The 18,591-nt window shown below is 35.9% G+C and overlaps 1 protein-coding gene and 1 long non-coding RNA gene across 8 annotated transcripts in view; one reads left to right on the top strand and one right to left on the bottom strand.

The window, feature by feature from the left end:
* BTBD8 (BTB domain containing 8) overlaps positions 1 to 18,591 on the top strand; it is an 83,867-nt gene that overhangs the window by 59,283 nt on the left and 5,993 nt on the right. For 5 of the 7 annotated variants that reach the window (XM_072968264.1, XM_072968266.1, XM_072968268.1 and 2 more), the window contains 6 exons: positions 1,477 to 1,538; positions 5,835 to 6,543; positions 6,808 to 6,895; positions 7,278 to 7,417; positions 8,742 to 11,069; positions 12,322 to 13,195. In XM_072968264.1, coding sequence (XP_072824365.1) covers positions 1,477 to 1,538; positions 5,835 to 6,543; positions 6,808 to 6,895; positions 7,278 to 7,417; positions 8,742 to 11,069; positions 12,322 to 12,791 — 3,797 coding nt within the window. In that variant the 3' untranslated portion in view covers positions 12,792 to 13,195. Of the gene's footprint in view, positions 1 to 1,476; positions 1,539 to 5,834; positions 6,544 to 6,807; positions 6,896 to 7,277; positions 7,418 to 8,741; positions 11,070 to 12,321; positions 13,196 to 18,591 lie in introns of those variants that run through there. The other 2 variants (XR_012076047.1, XM_072968265.1) reach the window with 1 other exon arrangement.
* LOC140698311 (uncharacterized) lies at positions 6,699 to 9,687 on the bottom strand. Its single transcript, XR_012076049.1, has 3 exons — positions 9,597 to 9,687; positions 8,691 to 9,202; positions 6,699 to 7,851 (listed from the first exon to the last, which is right to left on the bottom strand). It is a non-coding gene; the product is annotated as an uncharacterized lncRNA (long non-coding RNA).

Genomic DNA, 18,591 nt, shown 5'->3' with positions numbered 1-18,591 from the left:
ACGAGATGGTTTTTAGAAATTGGAATTTTTTTCCTTGTGGCTATTTCTGTACTGATTTGTAGATGACAGTTCATCTATACTATAAAATCTATACAGGGTGAAGAAACTAGATTAGCATTCCATGAGTAGGTATTATTCAGCTCTCTTCTGATTGGGATTAAACTTTGTTTTTTCTCCATTTTTAAGAGGATTTCATAGTTAGATTGGGCAGCAAACAGTATTCACCATCTTTAATTCTTCAAAATGCTAATTTAGTGTACATATGAATACATATATACACATACATATCCAAAACAAAATGTGACTAGTAACCCAATTAATTGTCAAAAATTATTTTTAATGGATTATATCAGTGTAAAAATAATTTTTTAATCTTAAATATGTTGAATTATAATGAGTCCTGACTTATGCATAATTACTGCTTTGGGAAAGCCCCGATAAAGGAGTGTAGGTTGTCTTTGTTATAACGTTTCTTATGTTCTAGTTTGAGTAACTGACCTGTGGGAGAATTTCCTCCTGTGTATTTTTGTGCAAAGTCATTTGCTAAGTACAAACCAGTCCTTGTAATGCTATTCCTAGGATTCTGCTTTGTCTTATAGCAGTTTCTGTAGAACAGAGATAGTGGAAGATGCATCACAGAGTTACAGAAAATTTAATGTATTTTTTCATCAGCTGTTTTAATAAAAATAAAATAAATTTTGGAAGTTATATATATATATATCTATTTCTTCAAAATACATTTTAAAGCCATATAACCTTCAAAAGGAAGAAATATATTATCTAAACTATATTTATACCTCTCATACTGTTATTCCTATATATTTTCCTGATGTCATTTAAATTCGTATTTGAACATAAATATGAGTTCCCCAATAATTCTCATGTAAACTTAATCTATAAAGTGAATTTTTTATATAAGTCTAAGAAGAATGATAGAGGTTTAAGGACTATCTCTTATTTTCAACAAAACCTTATTTTTTTCTCTTTACTCCTTCCTCATAACATACCTGCAGAACCAGAAATTTTTTACCTGAGTATTTTTACATTTTTAGGATAAATATTTTCTCATATTTAGTAGTTTATAAAATATTACATTTGCCACAATCTGTAATATTTTTGAAATTTGGAAAACTAGCTAAAAGAAACCAGTTATCTCTAAAATTTCACAGCTTGAGAAAATTCTGGGTTTTTGTAAATGTATAAATCTTCTCTGTGAGACTAGAGGTTTCTCATTTATTAATTTTAATAACATACAATCCATAGGGACAAGAAGGTAAGATTCAAAATGAGGTTCTTTGAGAACAATTATATAATATAATAGGGAATTACTTATGTGTACTAGATTGGATTCAGCATTTAAAAAGTTATTTCCATCAAGATACAACCTTTTTCTGCTAATTACTATTTTCCCTCATGTCTGTGGTGATAACAATGCTTCCTATAAAAATAAACTGCTCTTTTTTTTTTTTTCTACAGCTGCATTTGACAAAGGTGATGATCGAAGACTTGGCAAAAAGCCTGTATTCAGCAGCTCTCAGGTAAACTTTTATACTTTTATAGGTCCAGATGAAAAAAGAGAACAAATAATTTAAATTTTATAATTTTATATTTCAGAATAATTTTTAAACTTTTCTTTCATTAATTAAAGCTGTTTCTTGATGGAAATAATTTTGAGCCTTTTTTAATCAAGTGAACATTTCATAAGGTTTAAAATGATATGCATTTTTTGATATGCATTTTTATATGCATTTTTGATATGCATTTTATATGCATTTTTTGATATGCATTTTATATGCATTTTTGATACCCAGCTGGCATGGGAAGTGAAGTATCATCTATCTTTTTTATTTCCTTGAAAACCTTTTTGGCAACTAGCATATTGGAACTATTCCAGATCAGAAAGTGTCTAGAATTATAGGTGTAATTCCATGTCCATTTTTCTAATTAACCTACTTCTTACAAAAGATTTCAGTTGTCCCAGTTTTCTCTATACTAAGATTTTAATTCACATAATATATTCTTGGCGTGAAAAAGACAATTAATATCAAGAGTACAGTTGTGTTCACTTTACAGGTTACTTGGTGCATTTATATGAGATATTTAAAATGGTTAAACTCTAAAAAACAAAGTAGAATGGTGGCTGCCAGGGGCTGGGACAAGAAAGAGGGGAATAGTTGTTCAAAGGGTATATACAGTTTCAGTTTTGCAAGATGAAAAAGTTCCAGAGATGTGTTGCACAACAAGGCACATACAGTTAACATGACCATACTGCCCACTTAAAAATAGTTAAGATGGTAAATTTTATGTTATTTGTTTTTTATTATACACATGCACACACACACGTAAGTTACTTGGTATGTTCATAACAACATGAAATACATTTTTCTTCCCTCAAAATGTTACTAATGATGGTTAGAGTTCCAACCTAGCTAACTTACAGATGGTCACTTAATCAAATATATTTGAAGTAAGAAGTTATACTAAGCTAGACATGCATTACAGTGATATGGAGACAGACACTGAGAGTTCATTTGGAATGCAAAGAATATATTGCCCTTGCAAGAGTGTAATAGGGAACCTTTCTTCCTTATCAGCCAGTAGGTCGGAACTCACACAACTCCAAGCCGCAACCAGGAGATCTCACAGCTTGAGGCAGAGGTCAAGCTCCAAATGTCTTTGGTGAGAAGCTGTAGGATGCTGGAGGTTTTTGCTAGTAGACTTCCTAGGATTACTGCCCTAAGTGTGTGGCACAGTATTTTCCAGCTCCATCATAGCTGGATCACATGTTCCATCATATGTTCCATCTATGAACATCTAGTGTCAATTGAGTTTGAGAACTGCCACACACCACAGCTCCTCTCAGAGAGCAACGACACACATCAGCACCTGGAGCTCGGCAAAACACAACAGGAAAGGACACTTTTGAATTTTATTTTCCCCAGAATTTCCTCAAAATTTTATAACCATGGAACACCACTGGACTTGCTCTCGATCCCGTTTAAGCATATTACACAGTTCTACACAACATCCTCTAGGAAATGGCATCTTAGGACATTTTTTCCTATGTCCTCTGTTCCCTTTTATCCCGTGTGTGTGTTCTAAGGCCCCCAGGAGTTAGCCCATCTGCCTGCCTTTCCCCAGGTTCTGCTGACTGACTGCTATCAACCAGGATTCTCCTCCTTCCTTGCCTTACAGTGAAAGAGAACAAAATCTCATCTCCCGTCCTTAGTTCCTGACTTTCAGGTGTTCTAAGGGTTTACACTGTTAACCACACCGGGAAGAAAAGAGGCTAATGTGTTCCCCTCCGAAAGGCAGTGGTGTCCTGAAATGATGGTGGACATAAAATCAGAAGAGTTCAGGTCTTGACTTCACATTTATTATCTGTGTCATCTGTGAGTCTTAGTTTGCTTATCTATAAAACAGTAATAAAACCGAGACAGATCAGGTGGGGAGGGTGTAGCTCAGTGGTAGAGCACATGCTTAGCATGCATAAGGTCCTGTGTTCAATGCCCAGTGCCTCCATAATAAATACATAAACTTAAATAAGAAACCTAATTACCACCCCCATAAAAATCAATTAAGAAGCAGAAAATAAAAAGAAAATTTTAAAAAACCTCACCATAGTATTGTGAAAATTGAGTGAAATAATTTATGTGCAATTATCTAGTATATAGTAAGTGCCTCGATAAGTATGGGATGAATAAATGTGTTTTCCAAAAAGAGATGAGAAAGTTAATGAGATAAGATAGAGAAAAAGGGTTAAGAAGAGTGCTGGTACCAAAGTTAGAATAAAATTACATGATGTCTGGGATTTGCTGCAAAATAAAATGGCGGCACTTACACATGCCACAGAAATGGCCGAGAGCTGGTGATGGTTCAAGCTGGGGACTCTATACTGTTCTGTCTCTTTCCGATCATGTTTAAATTTTTCTATAGTAAAAAATTGAAACAACAACAACAAAAAGGAATAGTACTAGACCTGCAATGGAGTCTAAGAGGAAGGATTTAAAGGTTACTCTTTTTTCTTCATTTTTTGTCAGTAGCATGTGGTGACCATTCCCAGCTGGCCATTTGCATATGAGAAACATGTGTAAACTTAGTAGATGTAAGTCACAGGTTGCCTGAAAAGGCATACACACTGAATCCTCACCGTCCTATACTATGTTGATGTGAACTTTCTAAAGGAGTACAGTTAACCACGCGACACAGATCTCACCCTCGTCGTGATTTTTTTAAAACGGATAGATTCATTAACATAACACTGTAAACCGACTACACTTTAATTTTGAAAAGTAGATTCAAGGATAGAGCAAATTAAGTAGGATTAGTTTTAAGGGCAAGAAGAGGTCTGACATCGGGAGTCTTCCTGGTTGTAGGTATTAAAAATAGAGAAATGTTATTTTTTTGAGCTAAGATTTGATCGAGAAAACAAAAAATGGGGACCAATCCTGTCTGAACTTTTGAAGTATTACCCAGAATCCCAGAGCACTGCACTGAGTAGGACCAGTCTCCATCATCCAGACACGCATAATCTGAGGCCCAGGGGTGTTAATAATGACTTCTTAGATGGCCCAAGAGGCGAAGCCATGGCAAGCGTCTAATGATTCCTTTATTACTCTGCCTTGCTCTTCCCCAAACTTAACCAGGTTATTTACTATTCATGTATATGTGTATGTGTGTGAATACACACTCGCACATACTTACATATATGTGTTATTTTTACCTTAGACAAATTTTCATAATTAGAAGCTTTCTACATTTAGAGGTATCAGCTTATTCTCCAATTTAACAGCCATCACATTTTGTGAGCGCCCAGTGTGTGACGGGCGCAGTGCTAAGGGATACAGGATGAGACAGCACACGCTCTGCCTCAGACCTCAGCAATCCCAGACAGGCTTCCAGTGGGAGGGGGAGTGTTTACATAAAGGATGGCAGTATCATCTTAAAATTTTATTCTGTAATTCCTACCAGTTTTTAAAATTTTGTTATTCCTTTCCATACAAGTTTCGTTCTAACCAAAATGATAAAGTAGGTGCATTGTCTTCAGTGCTCTTCTATTTCCCCTTTTTACCTATTTCACCTATTTTTAAGACCCCTTTTTCTTCCTCCAGACAGGCAATATGGTATTACTGTCTTTTTTTTTTTTCCTTTCAAAAACCAAACTTTTCAGATGTAATGTGTTGTTTCCTAGGGGCTTCCCCCACCCCATATCTACACAGAGGATTAAATCTTTAGTGATAAAACTTTCGGCTTTTGGGATAGTATTGAAGAGAGAATTTTTGGTGAAAATCTAATGTCCCTCAGATGACCACCTGCTTAAAGAAGTGTATTTTGAACTCAAGTCCTGGTTCCATCCCTTGTCAGCATGTGACCTTGGGTACTTTACATACTTGCTGTAATCCCCAGTTTGTTGTTTGTGAAATGGACATAGCTAAGGAGCTATCTCATAGAACTGTTGTGAGGATTAAGTAAGATGGTGTATGAAAGGGTTTAGCACAGAATCTGGGAGTGGGCCCTCAAAAAATGTTGGATATTGTTATCATTCGCCCGAGGCATCCTGACAACATTAAGTATCATCTCTACCGTAACTTCATGAAGTGAAAGAGTGTGTCTTTTAAAGTAGAATTTCCTGTTAACTTCTTATGCTGCATTTCGGGTCTGATTACGGTAATGGGATCAAAGACACATTCAGATGCTCAAAGACAGTTAAGGTTTACGTGGCCCTAAATCACAGTGTGAACTTGGCTGCTCTTTCCTCTTTGAAAAACGGGCTGTTGAAACAGCATTACATGTCAAAGACTTCAGTCACGTCACAAAGTATTTTTTCTTTGTAGCAAAGGAGACAAGTTTCTGACTCTGGCGTTGTAAAGAACAAACCCTGGAGAGGAAGTAACGAGAAGGGGTATCGCAGTTATCCCTCTACTGACCAGAAGATGAAATCTGACGGATTAGGAGCATCTGGACATTCATCAAGTACTCACAGAAATTCTATAAGCAAAACTTCAAAACATGATGATTTAAAGGAAAAAGATGGTACAAAAATAGCACCTAAGAGCACAAAAGAATCAAAAACTGTGGGGAAAAGTGCTGCTGGAAAGCCCAAAGCTACAATAAGGCCCCAAACAGAAAATGGTGATAACGCAAAGTCAGCCAACATGTCACCCAGACAAGCTGTAGAAAGACCTGCAACAGCAGCAGCGAACGGACAGAAGAAACCAGTCAATGGAACAGGAGTGAGAAATCAGGAAGGGCCGATCACAGGTGCCAGGCCCAAGGCAGCTGCCGGAAACGCCAGCGTGCCAGCCAAAGCAAAGCCTCCGAAGAAAGCGACAGGCAAAGGTGCTCCAAGCCTCGGGCCTGCAGGACCCTCCGGCAGATCTGCAAATCCACGTGTGGAATTACCGACTTCCACGGACTGTCTGGATGAACCAAAAGCAAACGGATCAATAGAAGAGAAGCCTTCCGGCCACAGACTTCCCTTCTGCGAAGCTCCAGCACAGACAGCACAAAGCAGTGGAGAAGGTAGCACAACCTCCGCTGCAGGTGGGTTTTACCACGCTAATTTTTAATAGCTTTTGGGGAGATTTTTAAGAACAGTTTAAGTTCCTAGGAAAAAAAACCCTGTGTTTGGACTTTTACTTAGTTTCAAATGCCAAAAAGTATTTATTTACGTACATTCATGCAAACTGAGAAAAAAGTTTGTCCCACATTAACATTTAATTTTGTATAGTCTCTGACCAGTGAATTTATACATAATAGTTACATATTTAGTGTTCTATCTCATGACTCACTTTTCTTAATTTACAGCAGTAAAATCTCAACCTGTTTCAAAAGTTACCAATGGAACTTCCAATAGAAAGAGCGTTCACGAACAAGAAACCAATATAACTAACAGGTAAATCTTCATTCATTGCTTTACCTGGACAGTAGCTTTCTCTGGAGGTTAACTGTATACTAACTTCTAGCTACATATTTAAAAAATATCTTTCCTTTGTTAGAAAATTTCACTTTATGGTATTTAAAATTTGTTATTTGTTGTGCACAATGATTGATGCAAAATGACAGAATTTATACTCGTGGCACTTGATTATGCATTGCTTATCTTCGTTGATCTACAGTTTTATAAACTTAAACACCTATGAACATACGGTTTTTCTATTTTCAGAAAAGATTTTTTTTTTACTTCTTTGAGAAAAAATGTATTTCGTGTATGGGTCTTTTAAAAATCCATGTTTTGAAATCTCAATGTAACACTAAATGCAAATAATTTTTCTTAGTGTGTTAAGGAAGGTCACCAGCAAAGGATGCAGTGACCCAGTGCCACAGGCACTTCTAAAGAAGAGAGGAAATGGCAGTGGGTGTGCTGCTGCTCAGACGAGGACAAAGAACACCCCGCCCAATCTTGCCAAAACTCAAGGTAAAGCTGAAACAGTCCTAGGAGTTGCTTCCTTGTTTAAACTGAATAAGGAGAACTCTGATTTGGAATTTTAGCAGAAAATAAGCAAAATACAATATGGTTTCACTCATTTTACATCCATTTCATACTATAGAGATGAGATTTTATTCTTTCACTTTTCAGACAAGCATTTTGGTATTTCGGCGTGTGAGTTTAGTTTTTATTATCTTCTGTGAAAGAATAATTAAGGAAGCCACTAGGTTATCTGCGTTTCTGGCCTTTTTAGATATTATGCCTGTGTTTCTTCAAAGTTTCGCTGATAACTAAGAATTCCATCTGCAAAACCAGCACAGAAGAGCTCTTTAACAAGTAGTGGTATAGTCTTGAGAGCTGTGACGTGCAGGGAGGAAGAGTTCTCTCGGGACTCCACGCGGTGCCTCTTGTGTTTCCAGGCTCTGAGAAAGAAGAGCGTGCTGATCAGACTGCATAATTTGCTAACATAATAACTGATTTTAAAAAGCAATGTGTTTTATGTATTAAGCGTTCACATAGGTAAGAGTAGTTTGTAAAATCCTAAAAACAATTTTGAGTTAGATAATGAATTAATACTGAAAGTAAATTTTAAAATAAGCCAGAGAAAAATTATTCATGTTTTAGTAACAGCTAAAAAATTAAACATTTAAAAAGACTTGGTAATTGTTTGACAGATTTAAACGCTCAAAATATCATCTCTAGCAATTTAACCATTATAAACAAATGGATTCTCAAAATTAATCCTCTTTCCTTCCAGTTAGTTTTGACTGCATATCTAAGTGGTTAACCCTAATGAGCTACAATAGTAATGATCTGGTTATGAGAAATAGTTTTGTTACTGTTTGAGGAAAAAATTGTAATAATTTCAACATTTTTATCTTAAGTTTCTCTTTAATCTCCTTTTCAGCTGTGTGGCACACAGACTATTCTACCCCCCACGCCCCCCAAACTTCAAAGGGAAGGACCCTTACTTCTTTTCTGGTATAAGAAAATCAGATTTTTCCACCCCCATGTATTTATGCAAATCCAGTTCTGGCATAAGGTCAAAGCTCTTTGCTTGAGGAAGACAGATCGTATTTTAATACTATCCTTACTAAGACTTTGGAATAGTTCCTCTATGTTTGTAATAAAAAAATTTTTTTTATTTTATCATGTCACTGACTCCTGATTTGTAATTGTCCATTTGATCATAGCTATGTTACCATTTCATTGTTTTATCTATTTTATTTCTTCTAAAGGAATTTAAAAACAAATACTCAACTTCACTCACAAACTGGAAGGTATATTGTATCTTTGAATTTTCTTTTCTTAGGCTCCCAAGGAGGATCACTACATTCAGTAAAATCTTCGGTCTCTTCAAGGCAATCTGATGAAAATGTGACAAAACTGGACCACAGTACAACTACAGATAAACAAACACCTAAGAGAAAAATTGTCAAGCAAGGACAAACAGCTGTGCCTAAAATGAATGCAAAAATAGTAGCAATGCCTAAAAACCCAAATCAATCTAAGAAAGGTGAAACTTCGAATAATAAAGATTCAAAACAGAAAACACTCCCTGGACAGGTTATATTGAAGACTCAGCCTTCTTCTCAAAAACCTTTAAAAAGTGAACCATCTGTTGTCCAAAGAAGTGTGCCTCGTGATGTCCGTGGCGACAACAGCACAGGCACTGTTCCAGAACAGAAGCCTCATGAACCTGCAATGAATCCCGCAGCCGACATCAGTGGCACAGAAGCGTTTCCATCATGCAGACCCGACCCACAAAAGCCACTAAACAAGCAAGAAAAACAGAAGTTGGTGTTAGAATGCCAAAATACTTCAAATCAGGATAAATCAATGAAACATGAACTGGAATCAAAACAGATTCCTTCAGATAAATGTGAAACAAATTTTTCTGGTCACAAAGAAACAGATCATTGCAACACAGCTAAAATGCAATGTCATTCTGATGAGAGTGATAATGTAGATCCAAAATTACACAGCACCACTGCCCTAAAATCCATGATTTCAAAACCAGATGAAAACTCTTTGAACTCTAATCCAGTTTATGACTTAGACTCAACAAATGTAGAGCAAATTCATTCAGTATCAGATAGGGAGAAGCAAGTAGGGAGAAAAGATACAGACAAAAAACTGAACATTAACTGTGGGGAAAGTATTTTACCTTGTGTTCCCGAAAAGACAAATGGTACCTTAAATTCTGATCAAGATGACAGAAAATCTAAAATTCATGCAGAAGAACAGACAACTCCTAGTCAGCTGTCTGATGACTCTGACATGACTGAAGGCAAACATGCTACTGTGGACTCAAATACTTCCTCCAGCTGTTTTTTGGAACAAATACCAGGGAAAAATTCTCCGAAAGATATGGAAACAACGGGAACTCCAGAGAACCATGGAACTCCAGAAGCTCCATTCATGAGTCACTGGAATTTGAGTGCCAGTGTTCTGCATCAGAGGGAGAGTCCTGAATCTGACACTGGCAGCGCTACAACATCCTCTGATGACATAAAGCCCAGATCTGAAGACTATGATGCAGGAGGGTCTCAGGATGATGATGGGTCAAATGACAGAGGTATTTCTAAATGTGGCACTGTGCTGTGCCATGACTTCCTGGGAAGAAGTAGCAGTGACACCAGTACTCCTGAAGAATTAAAAATATATGATAGTAACTTAAGAATTGAAGTGAAAATGAAAAAGCAAAGTAGTAATGATCTTTTCCAAGTTAATTCGACAAGCGAGGATGAGATTCCTAGGAAAAAGCCGGAAATTTGGTCTCGATCTACAGTAGTTCATCCTAGGGTAAGAGAAACCATTCCACGAGGCAGTGTCCAGTTTGTTCAGGAGGGAGATCAGGTTTCTTCCTCAGCAGATGAAACAGAAGACGAAAGGTCTGAAGCTGAAAATGTTGCAGAAACTTTCTCTACATCTAACCCAGTGCCTCAGCAGTTTCAGGGAATAATTAATTTAGCTTTTGAAGATGCAACTGAAAATGACAGTCACGAGTTTCGTGCAACTAAAACCTTTAAAAGGTCGGTTTTACTTTCCGTGGACGAATGTGAAGAACTGGGATCTGATGAAGGGGAGGCCCCCGCTCCCCGTCGGCCTTCTGCGGAGTGCCTGTCACCTTCCGATGTTTTTGAGAGCGATTCTCATGAACATCACGGAAGGACCTGCTATTCCAGGCTCTCACAAGCAAGTGAAGGTAGTATCTTAGAATGTTCACAAGATAAAAGCAATAGTGTATATAAGAACAAAAGCTCTCCCAAGGGTCTTAGTAGCACTGACTCTTCAAGAAAAGATAAGCAGAGTGCTTCAGCCACAGAGAAAAAGAGCACAACAAATGTCCTGTCCAAAGGAGGCAGACAGCTTCCTCCAGAATATAAAAAAGTAAACAGTGGTAGCCATGTGGATAATGACTTTCAGCCATGCAGCAGACTTTCAGAGAGTGACGTAAAATCTCAAGAAAGACCATGTCATCTGGAACTTCATCAAAGAGAACCCAATTCTGACATACCAAAGAACAACTCTACAAAATATCTGGACTCCTGTCGGAGTCAGGTTCTGCCTCAGGAAGGTCAAGTGAAAGAGAGCCATTCTGCAGCTACCGAAAAAGCTAATGTTGCTTTATCTGCAGGTAATGTACAGAAATAGAAATGCTAAATCCGTAAGAAAATGATTTTATAGAATTTTACGTTGTATGTAGCCCTGAATGGTATATTTTAGTTAGATAGAATAATTACTTAAGGAACAGATTCAAATTTTAAATGAAAACTGAAATTTCTTAACAAAATGAAAATTAGATAGTTACTCTTTATTGCTCACTTAGTGGAAAATTAACATATAGTAAAAATTTTGGTTGTCTGTTAGAGCTAGCCTACTAAGATATTTTAACATGAAAGAATAAAGAGAAAAACTTAGATTGCTATTATTTAGTTATTTATATCTGATTAAACATAAGAATTCTTGGCTATTAGAAATGTTATTATACACTGCACATGACTGATGGACTATGCCAATATATATCTAAGAGGGCTGTGCAATAGGTAACTAAAAGCACTGAACTATTTTAGCTAGATTAATTATTACGATTTATATACACTTTACAGAGATTAAGACTTTCAGGATCACTATAATTCTATTCTAAAATTTTCAAGTAAAAAGATAAATTTCCTAAAAGAGATTATATTTAGAAGCAATGATAATATCTGAAAAAAGCCCAGGCTTATTTCATATGTACAGATGGGTTCCTGTCTAATTGTTTTGTTTGTTTGTCTTTATGATAGTAATTTGAATTAATGACCCACATTTAAAATATGCAATAGTGGCTGACTGAGTAGCTATTGTATATTAGAACTAAGAAGAATACTGATCAGTAAGTCCCTTTTCAGCAAAATCACAAGAGTAGGGAGCTCTTTAAAACTGTACTTGTTTGTTTGTCCTTGTTTGCATCCTCCTTTGCATGTGCAATGTACAAGTAAGCCTTTAGAGAAAAGGTATTTATTCCCCTTTTGAAGCCAACTTACCTTAAAAGTCACCATTGAATAACTATGTCTTTTTTCTCTTTAAGTTTCTGTGGTAGTTTATTAGATATATGTGTGCATTCTGTTTATGTTTAAATAATTTGTTTTCTGTATCACAAATTTTCAAAGAAAATTATGGAGAATTATTGTTAGTTGCCTATGTTGATTTTGCTGCTAAACATTACCTTTGAGTTTTTTTAAACATAAAAAAAGAAATGCATCAAAAATCTTATCAATTTTGTATAAATGTTATTTTCCCCATTCTGTGTTTTTTTGGACTATATCTGTTATATTGTGTTCTACAAAACTCTGAGGGGTACCAACATGTGCAATTTTTACATTGTGTAGTATTATGAATTATTTCAGGAGACATAGATGATTGTGACACACTGGCACAAATCTACATGTATGACCATCGGCCTTCAAAAACCCTGTCTCCAATATATGAGATGGATGTAACAGAAGCATTTGAGCAGAAAATGGAATCAGAAACACACATTACAGACGTGGATTTTGAAGATGAGCAACACTTTGCAAAGCAAGATTGGACACTATTAAAGCAACTGCTCTCTGAACAAGATTCAAACTTAAATATTATAAATTCTGTTCCTGAAGACTTAAATTTAGCACAGTATCTAATCAGTCAGACACTACTTTTATCACGAGACAGCTCAAAACCTCAGGGTAAAGCGTATGTTGACACTTTGAACAGATGGAGCGAACTAACGTCTCCATTCGATGAGTCCTCAGCAAGCGCCACCATGGCGAGTTTTTCCTCTGAAGAGTGCTCCCCCCGAGGGGAATGGACAATTCTGGAACTGGAAACTCAGCACTAAGCATATTAACACTTTGGAAAATGTTAAACTCTACCATGCCTTTATTTTTTGATGCTTATATTCAAATGATAATTACATTAGCCAGAGATAGACTATCCTTAATAATTGGAGTCTTTCCAGTTTATTGAAGTAAACATAGTTTGTTTATTAATATGATATTAAATGTAGAAAAAAGTGTTTTTCTAAAAATTTTGAGCATGTTTTCTATAATCATTAGAGAAATTAGAAGACTTGTAAGGAAACTTTTGCTTCAGTTTTTCCTTCCTAACTGATCATCTGTTTAACTTGTTTACCAGTCAAAAATTTAAAATGTGAATGCACAAGTAAAACAGTCTCTTTACTTTTTGCTCTGCATATGGTAACAGTAATTTAACAATAAAACTTCCTGTGCTTGTGTCAATTTATTTATGTAGAGTTAATCTGGGAGTAACATTCAAACTCAGGTTTGTATGGTTGAGGCTGATAGCTTAATATTAGAAAAAAATCTTAAGGTCCAGGAAAGTGTCACGTAAATGCATCTCAGATTTCACTGACAGTTTTACTGACACAGGAGAAATGGAGTCTCCAGTAACCTTTGGGGATGTGTCTGGAGAGAGGCATCTGCTCTTGTTCAAAAGAAGTGGGAAAACACTCATTTGAGTTACATAAACTCCTCTGTAGTTAGCTAATCACTCAGTCATTTTCCATCTCATGCTGGAGATATTTTGGAACTCCACCTGCAATAAGCATGCACTAAATATTAACTTGAAAATGGGTACACGGGCCAGTTCAGTTACTGAGTTAAATTATGTGTGTGCACATGCACACACATGTAGGTTTGCTTTTTCCATTTGTCTATATGCTCTAGTTCCTTATTTCCCCGGTAGATTACCTTTCAGTCTGTAATCCTGGTAGAAAGGCAAAGATAAACGTTTTTCACAAACCGCTACTGGGAAGTGAACACTTGGATGCCTACTAAAGGTGGACGCTGCCTTAGGTGGGATTTAGCAGAACTGGTGTCTCTCAAAGCTTTGTAAGTAATTCATAATTTCTCTAAAATACATCAGAAGTAAGGAAACCTTTTGGTTTAGAATTCCTCTTCTAAATTAATAAAGTTTTCAACAAATGATCAACAACAGAATCTAACTATACTATCAACGATTATATTAGTGGACAATTGTTTGCTATTCTTATACAGTAATGTAACTATGTTAACATTAGCTACTAACCTGTTATACCATAAATTTGCTATGCCTTTTTTTGTTTGTATGTTTTTTATTGAAGTATAGTCAGTTTACAATGTTGTGTCTGTTTCTGGTGTACAGCACAGTGATTCAGTCGTATAGGAACATACATATATTCGTTTTCATATTCTTTTTCACTGTAAGTTAAGATATTCAATATAGTTCCCGTGCTGTACAGTATGAACTTGTTTAGCTATTTTATATATAGTAGTATCTGCAAATCTCACTATGTCTTTTTAACTAGACACTCTGCAGGGGCCACTTGTTCATTCGTCAAGAAACACATTCATTCTAGGCACTGAGGTGTGAAAATAAAAAAGGTTTGATTCCTACCCCCGCCCAAAGAAAAAGAGTTCAGTTTTCTAGTGAGGGAGGAAACCAGTATTCTAAGAATCTGTATCTTAAAGCTGGATGGGAATTTAGAGGTTAGTCTAATTAAAGAAAAAGGTTAAAAACCAGTATTCTAAGAATCTGTATCTAAAAGCTGGATGGGAATTTAGAAGTTAGTCTAATTCCTTCAGATCCCCAGGGAGGATCTGAAGCCCTGAGGAATTTAAAACCTGCCCCAAATCCCACACTAATCAGTGTTCCTTAATTTCAGTGTGATGCTATTCCTACCACGTTACACACTTCATTTGATTTTTATCATAAAAACTGAGAACAGATTCATTCATGGTTTGTAGTATAAAGAAGTAACGTAAGACAGAGTCAGGAATAGCACAGATTCCCAAGACAATGTTTTCTTTTTCTCTAAGTATGCAATTATTTTAAGTGTTATTACTATATATAAACTAGATAAACAAAGAGGACCTACTGTGTAGCACAGGGAACTATACTCAATCTCCTATAATAACATGCAGTAGAAAAAAACTGAGAAGAAAAAAATATATATATGTATATATATAACTGAATCACTTTGCTGTACAATGGAAACTAACATTGTAAATCAACTACACTTCAATAAAAAGTTTTAAAAAAACAAAAGTTAAAATAAAAATATGCAAAAGTTAAAAAAAAAGGTATTCAACTTCATGTCACATCTGCAAATAGATAATAGGGAAGGCATTGTGTGTAAGTATGGTATCTTAGGTAATTTCAGGACTGTGTTTTCTTATCATGGCTTTTTGTGAACAATACATCTACCAGTCTGTTTGCTGTGGACTCTGGGCTAGTTCTTTATCATTCAATAAACATATTGAAAAGTAATTGCTAACATTTATTTAGCACTTATTAAATGTTAGACACTGTGCTAAGTGCTTTAAATATGCATTAACAAATTTAATTCTCACAACAGTTCTATGAACTATGTCTTACCTTTATTTTACACAAGAGGAGATTGATGTAGCATCCTTACTCTGCATTAGCCACCCTGGTGGATGAAACTTAAAGAGAAGTAACACACTATACTATTATTTGGTACGTTAATAACTGTATATGGTCAAAGTTGTAAGAGCTCAGAGGGAAAAGCTATGAAAAGCTCATCCAGGATAGACAATTAGAGACAGCTTCTTAGGGCAAGTCACATTCAGTGCCTGCTTCAGAACTTCTGTAAAGAAGGGGCTTAGTGGCTGCGTCTAGTTTGGAAGTGAAGGCCAGAGGACTCAACTTGAAGATATACTTGCATAGAAAGTACTTTACTTTCCTTAGATTGTAGGTTATAGGTCAATAAAATTAGAAATGTTCTTAAAAGATGCTTTTATACATAGTTTAACCGAAGACTCAAAAACTCCACCCATTCTAAAAAAAACCTTAATTTTATTTTGACTTGAGTTTGTGGAGTACTGATGAAGATTATGGGGACAGTCTAAAGCCCTTTTATACCATCTGTTGGAGTAACCAGATAACATCTGATGCTCACTTTCAAGGATGAGTATGGTGCCTGGGTGGTTGCTGATGTCATTAACCAAAAACTGAAGCAAGCTCAGAAGTGAGGATGAGTTTAATTTAGGACATGCTGAGTTTGAGATGCCTGTGGGACATTCAAGAGGTTGAGGACAAAATACTGTGAAATAGTCAGAAGAAGAAAATCCTGGGAAAGAAGACTGAAAAAGAATAGTCAGAAGTAAGAGAACCAGGAGACCAAAGATAAGAGGAGAGAGTGGTGGAACGTATAATCACCACTAATCAGAGAAGGGCAAAATCAAGGCTGAGATTCTACTTTAACCCATCAAATTCGCAAGGATTTTAAAAGGTTTGTAAAAAATTCAATGTTAGCAAGAGAATGATAAGTTTGGGGTCCTCATATGTTGCTGCAGGAGTGTAAGTTACCTTTCCAGGAAGCAATGAGGCAGTCTACAACAAGAATGTTTATGATTTCATATCCTTAACCTAGTCCTTTCCTCTCTTGGGATCTACCATTAAGAAATAAGAAGAGACCTAATGATACTTACAAGCTTCTGCACAGCAAAGGAAACCAGAAGTAAAACAAAAAGACAACCAACGGAATGGAAGAAAATTTTTGTAAATGAAACCGACAAAGGCTTGATCTCCAGAATATACAAGCAGCTCATATGACTTAATAAGAAAAAAACAAACAACCCAATCCAAAAATGGGCAAAAGACCTAAACAAGCAATTCTCCAAGGAAGACATACGAATGATCAATAGACACATGATAAAATGCTCAATATCACTAATTATCAGAGAAATGCAAATCAAAACTACAACGAAGTATCACCTCACACCAGTCAGAATGGCCATCATTCAAAAATCCACAAATGACAAATGCTGGAGAGGCTGTGGAGAAAAGGGAACCCTCCTACACTGATGGTGGGAATGCAGTTTGGTGCAGCCACTGTGGAAAACAGTATGGAGATTCCTCAAAAGACTAGGAATAGACTTACCATATGACCCAGGAATCCCGTTCCTGGGCATGTATCCAGAAAGAACCCTACTTCAAAATGACACCTGCACCCCAATGTTCATAGCAGCACTATTTACAATAGCCAAGACATGGAAGCAGCCTAAATGTCCATCAACAGATGACTGGATAAAGAAGAAGTGGTATATTTATACAATGGAATACTACTCAGCCATAAAAACTGACAACATAATGCCATTTGCAGCAACATGGATGCTCCTGGAGAACGTCATTCTAAGTGAAGTAAGCCAGAAAGTGAAAGAAAAACACTGTATGAGATCGCTCATATGTGGAATCTAAACAAAAACAAAAACAAACAAACAAGCAAAACAAACAAAACATAAATACAAAACAAACAGACTCATAGACATAGAATACAAACTTGTGGTTGCCAAGGGGGCAGGGGGTGGGAAGGGATAGACTGGGATTTCAAAATGTAGAACAGATAAACAAGATTATACTGTATAGCACAGGAAAATATATACAAGATCTTATGATAGCTCACAGAGGAGAAAATGTGACAATGAATATATATATGTTCATGTATAATTGAAAAATTGAGCTCTACACTGGAATTTGACACAACATTGTAAAATTATTATAAATCAATAAAAAATGTTAAAAATAAAAGAAGAATCTAAGACAAAGATTTGTCTACAAAAATGTTTATCAGAGAGCTAGATATATAACTGAAAACTAGCTAAATGTCAACAGTAGGAGAAAGGCTAAATAAATTGTGGTAAATCTATATAATACATTACACAATGATTAAAATTGTTTTCAAAAAACCTGTTTAATGTCAAGAGAAGGTAGTTATAAGAAAAAATATTTATAAATAAAACATTCTATACTTATATAAGTACATGAAAAAAGAGACTTGAGGGGAATAAGTGTTAATGGTGGTTATGGTAAGTGGTGATTATTATTTTTATCTTTTACTCACGTATTTTCCATGTTTTCTACAAGGCACAGAAAAATAAATATATTTGTTTGTTTTTAGGTAAGTAGTAGCAGTTAACAGTCCCAAGTGCTGTTTGAAATGTCAATTAAGGTGCACACCGAGACTAGTCCATTGGATTTTTTTGGATAAAGCTGGACAAGTACAGGCAAGCCAAAATATGATCTCTGTAAGCCACGCCAAGGACTGTGGGAAAGCCATTTAGGCAAACATACTGAATACTTTAAATATATTAAATCAAAGGCAAACACATTATAGGCCATTTTATTAAGATTACTATAGCCATATAGTATGGAAAAATAGAAAAAGAGACTGGAGGAAGGAGGACCTGTAAGGGGGTCATTGGATTATTTAAGGGGAAAAGAAAGAGGCCCATACTAAGGATATAACAGTGAAGATAAAAATAAGAGGATGGATCTGAGAGATGATTAGGAGGCAGAATGAACAAGATGTGGTTACCAACTGAGTGTGAAGACTTGAAATAAGGGATAAAGGTGATCCCTCTCCATACCCCAGAATTCTAACAGGTAAGAACTGGAAGCCTGATGGTCTGTGGTTGGAAAAAGGATACTTTCCAATCTGGACATGTCACATTTGAGATGCAAGTGAGACAACCAAGGTATAAAATGTCTTTCAGAATTCAGAAACACAACAGACTACTATTTTTCCACTCCACTCCAACTCCTCCTAGTTTTTTGGGGGGGAGGTGGGAACTTAATTTATCTTAGTTTAATTATTTATTGCAGGAGCTATTTTGGGG

This window comes from Vicugna pacos, chromosome 9 (genome assembly GCF_048564905.1).
Source record: "Vicugna pacos chromosome 9, VicPac4, whole genome shotgun sequence".
Taxonomy (NCBI): Eukaryota; Metazoa; Chordata; class Mammalia; order Artiodactyla; family Camelidae; genus Vicugna; species Vicugna pacos.
Note: the sequence above shows the minus strand (reverse complement) of the source record. Positions and strands in the feature narration are given on the sequence as shown.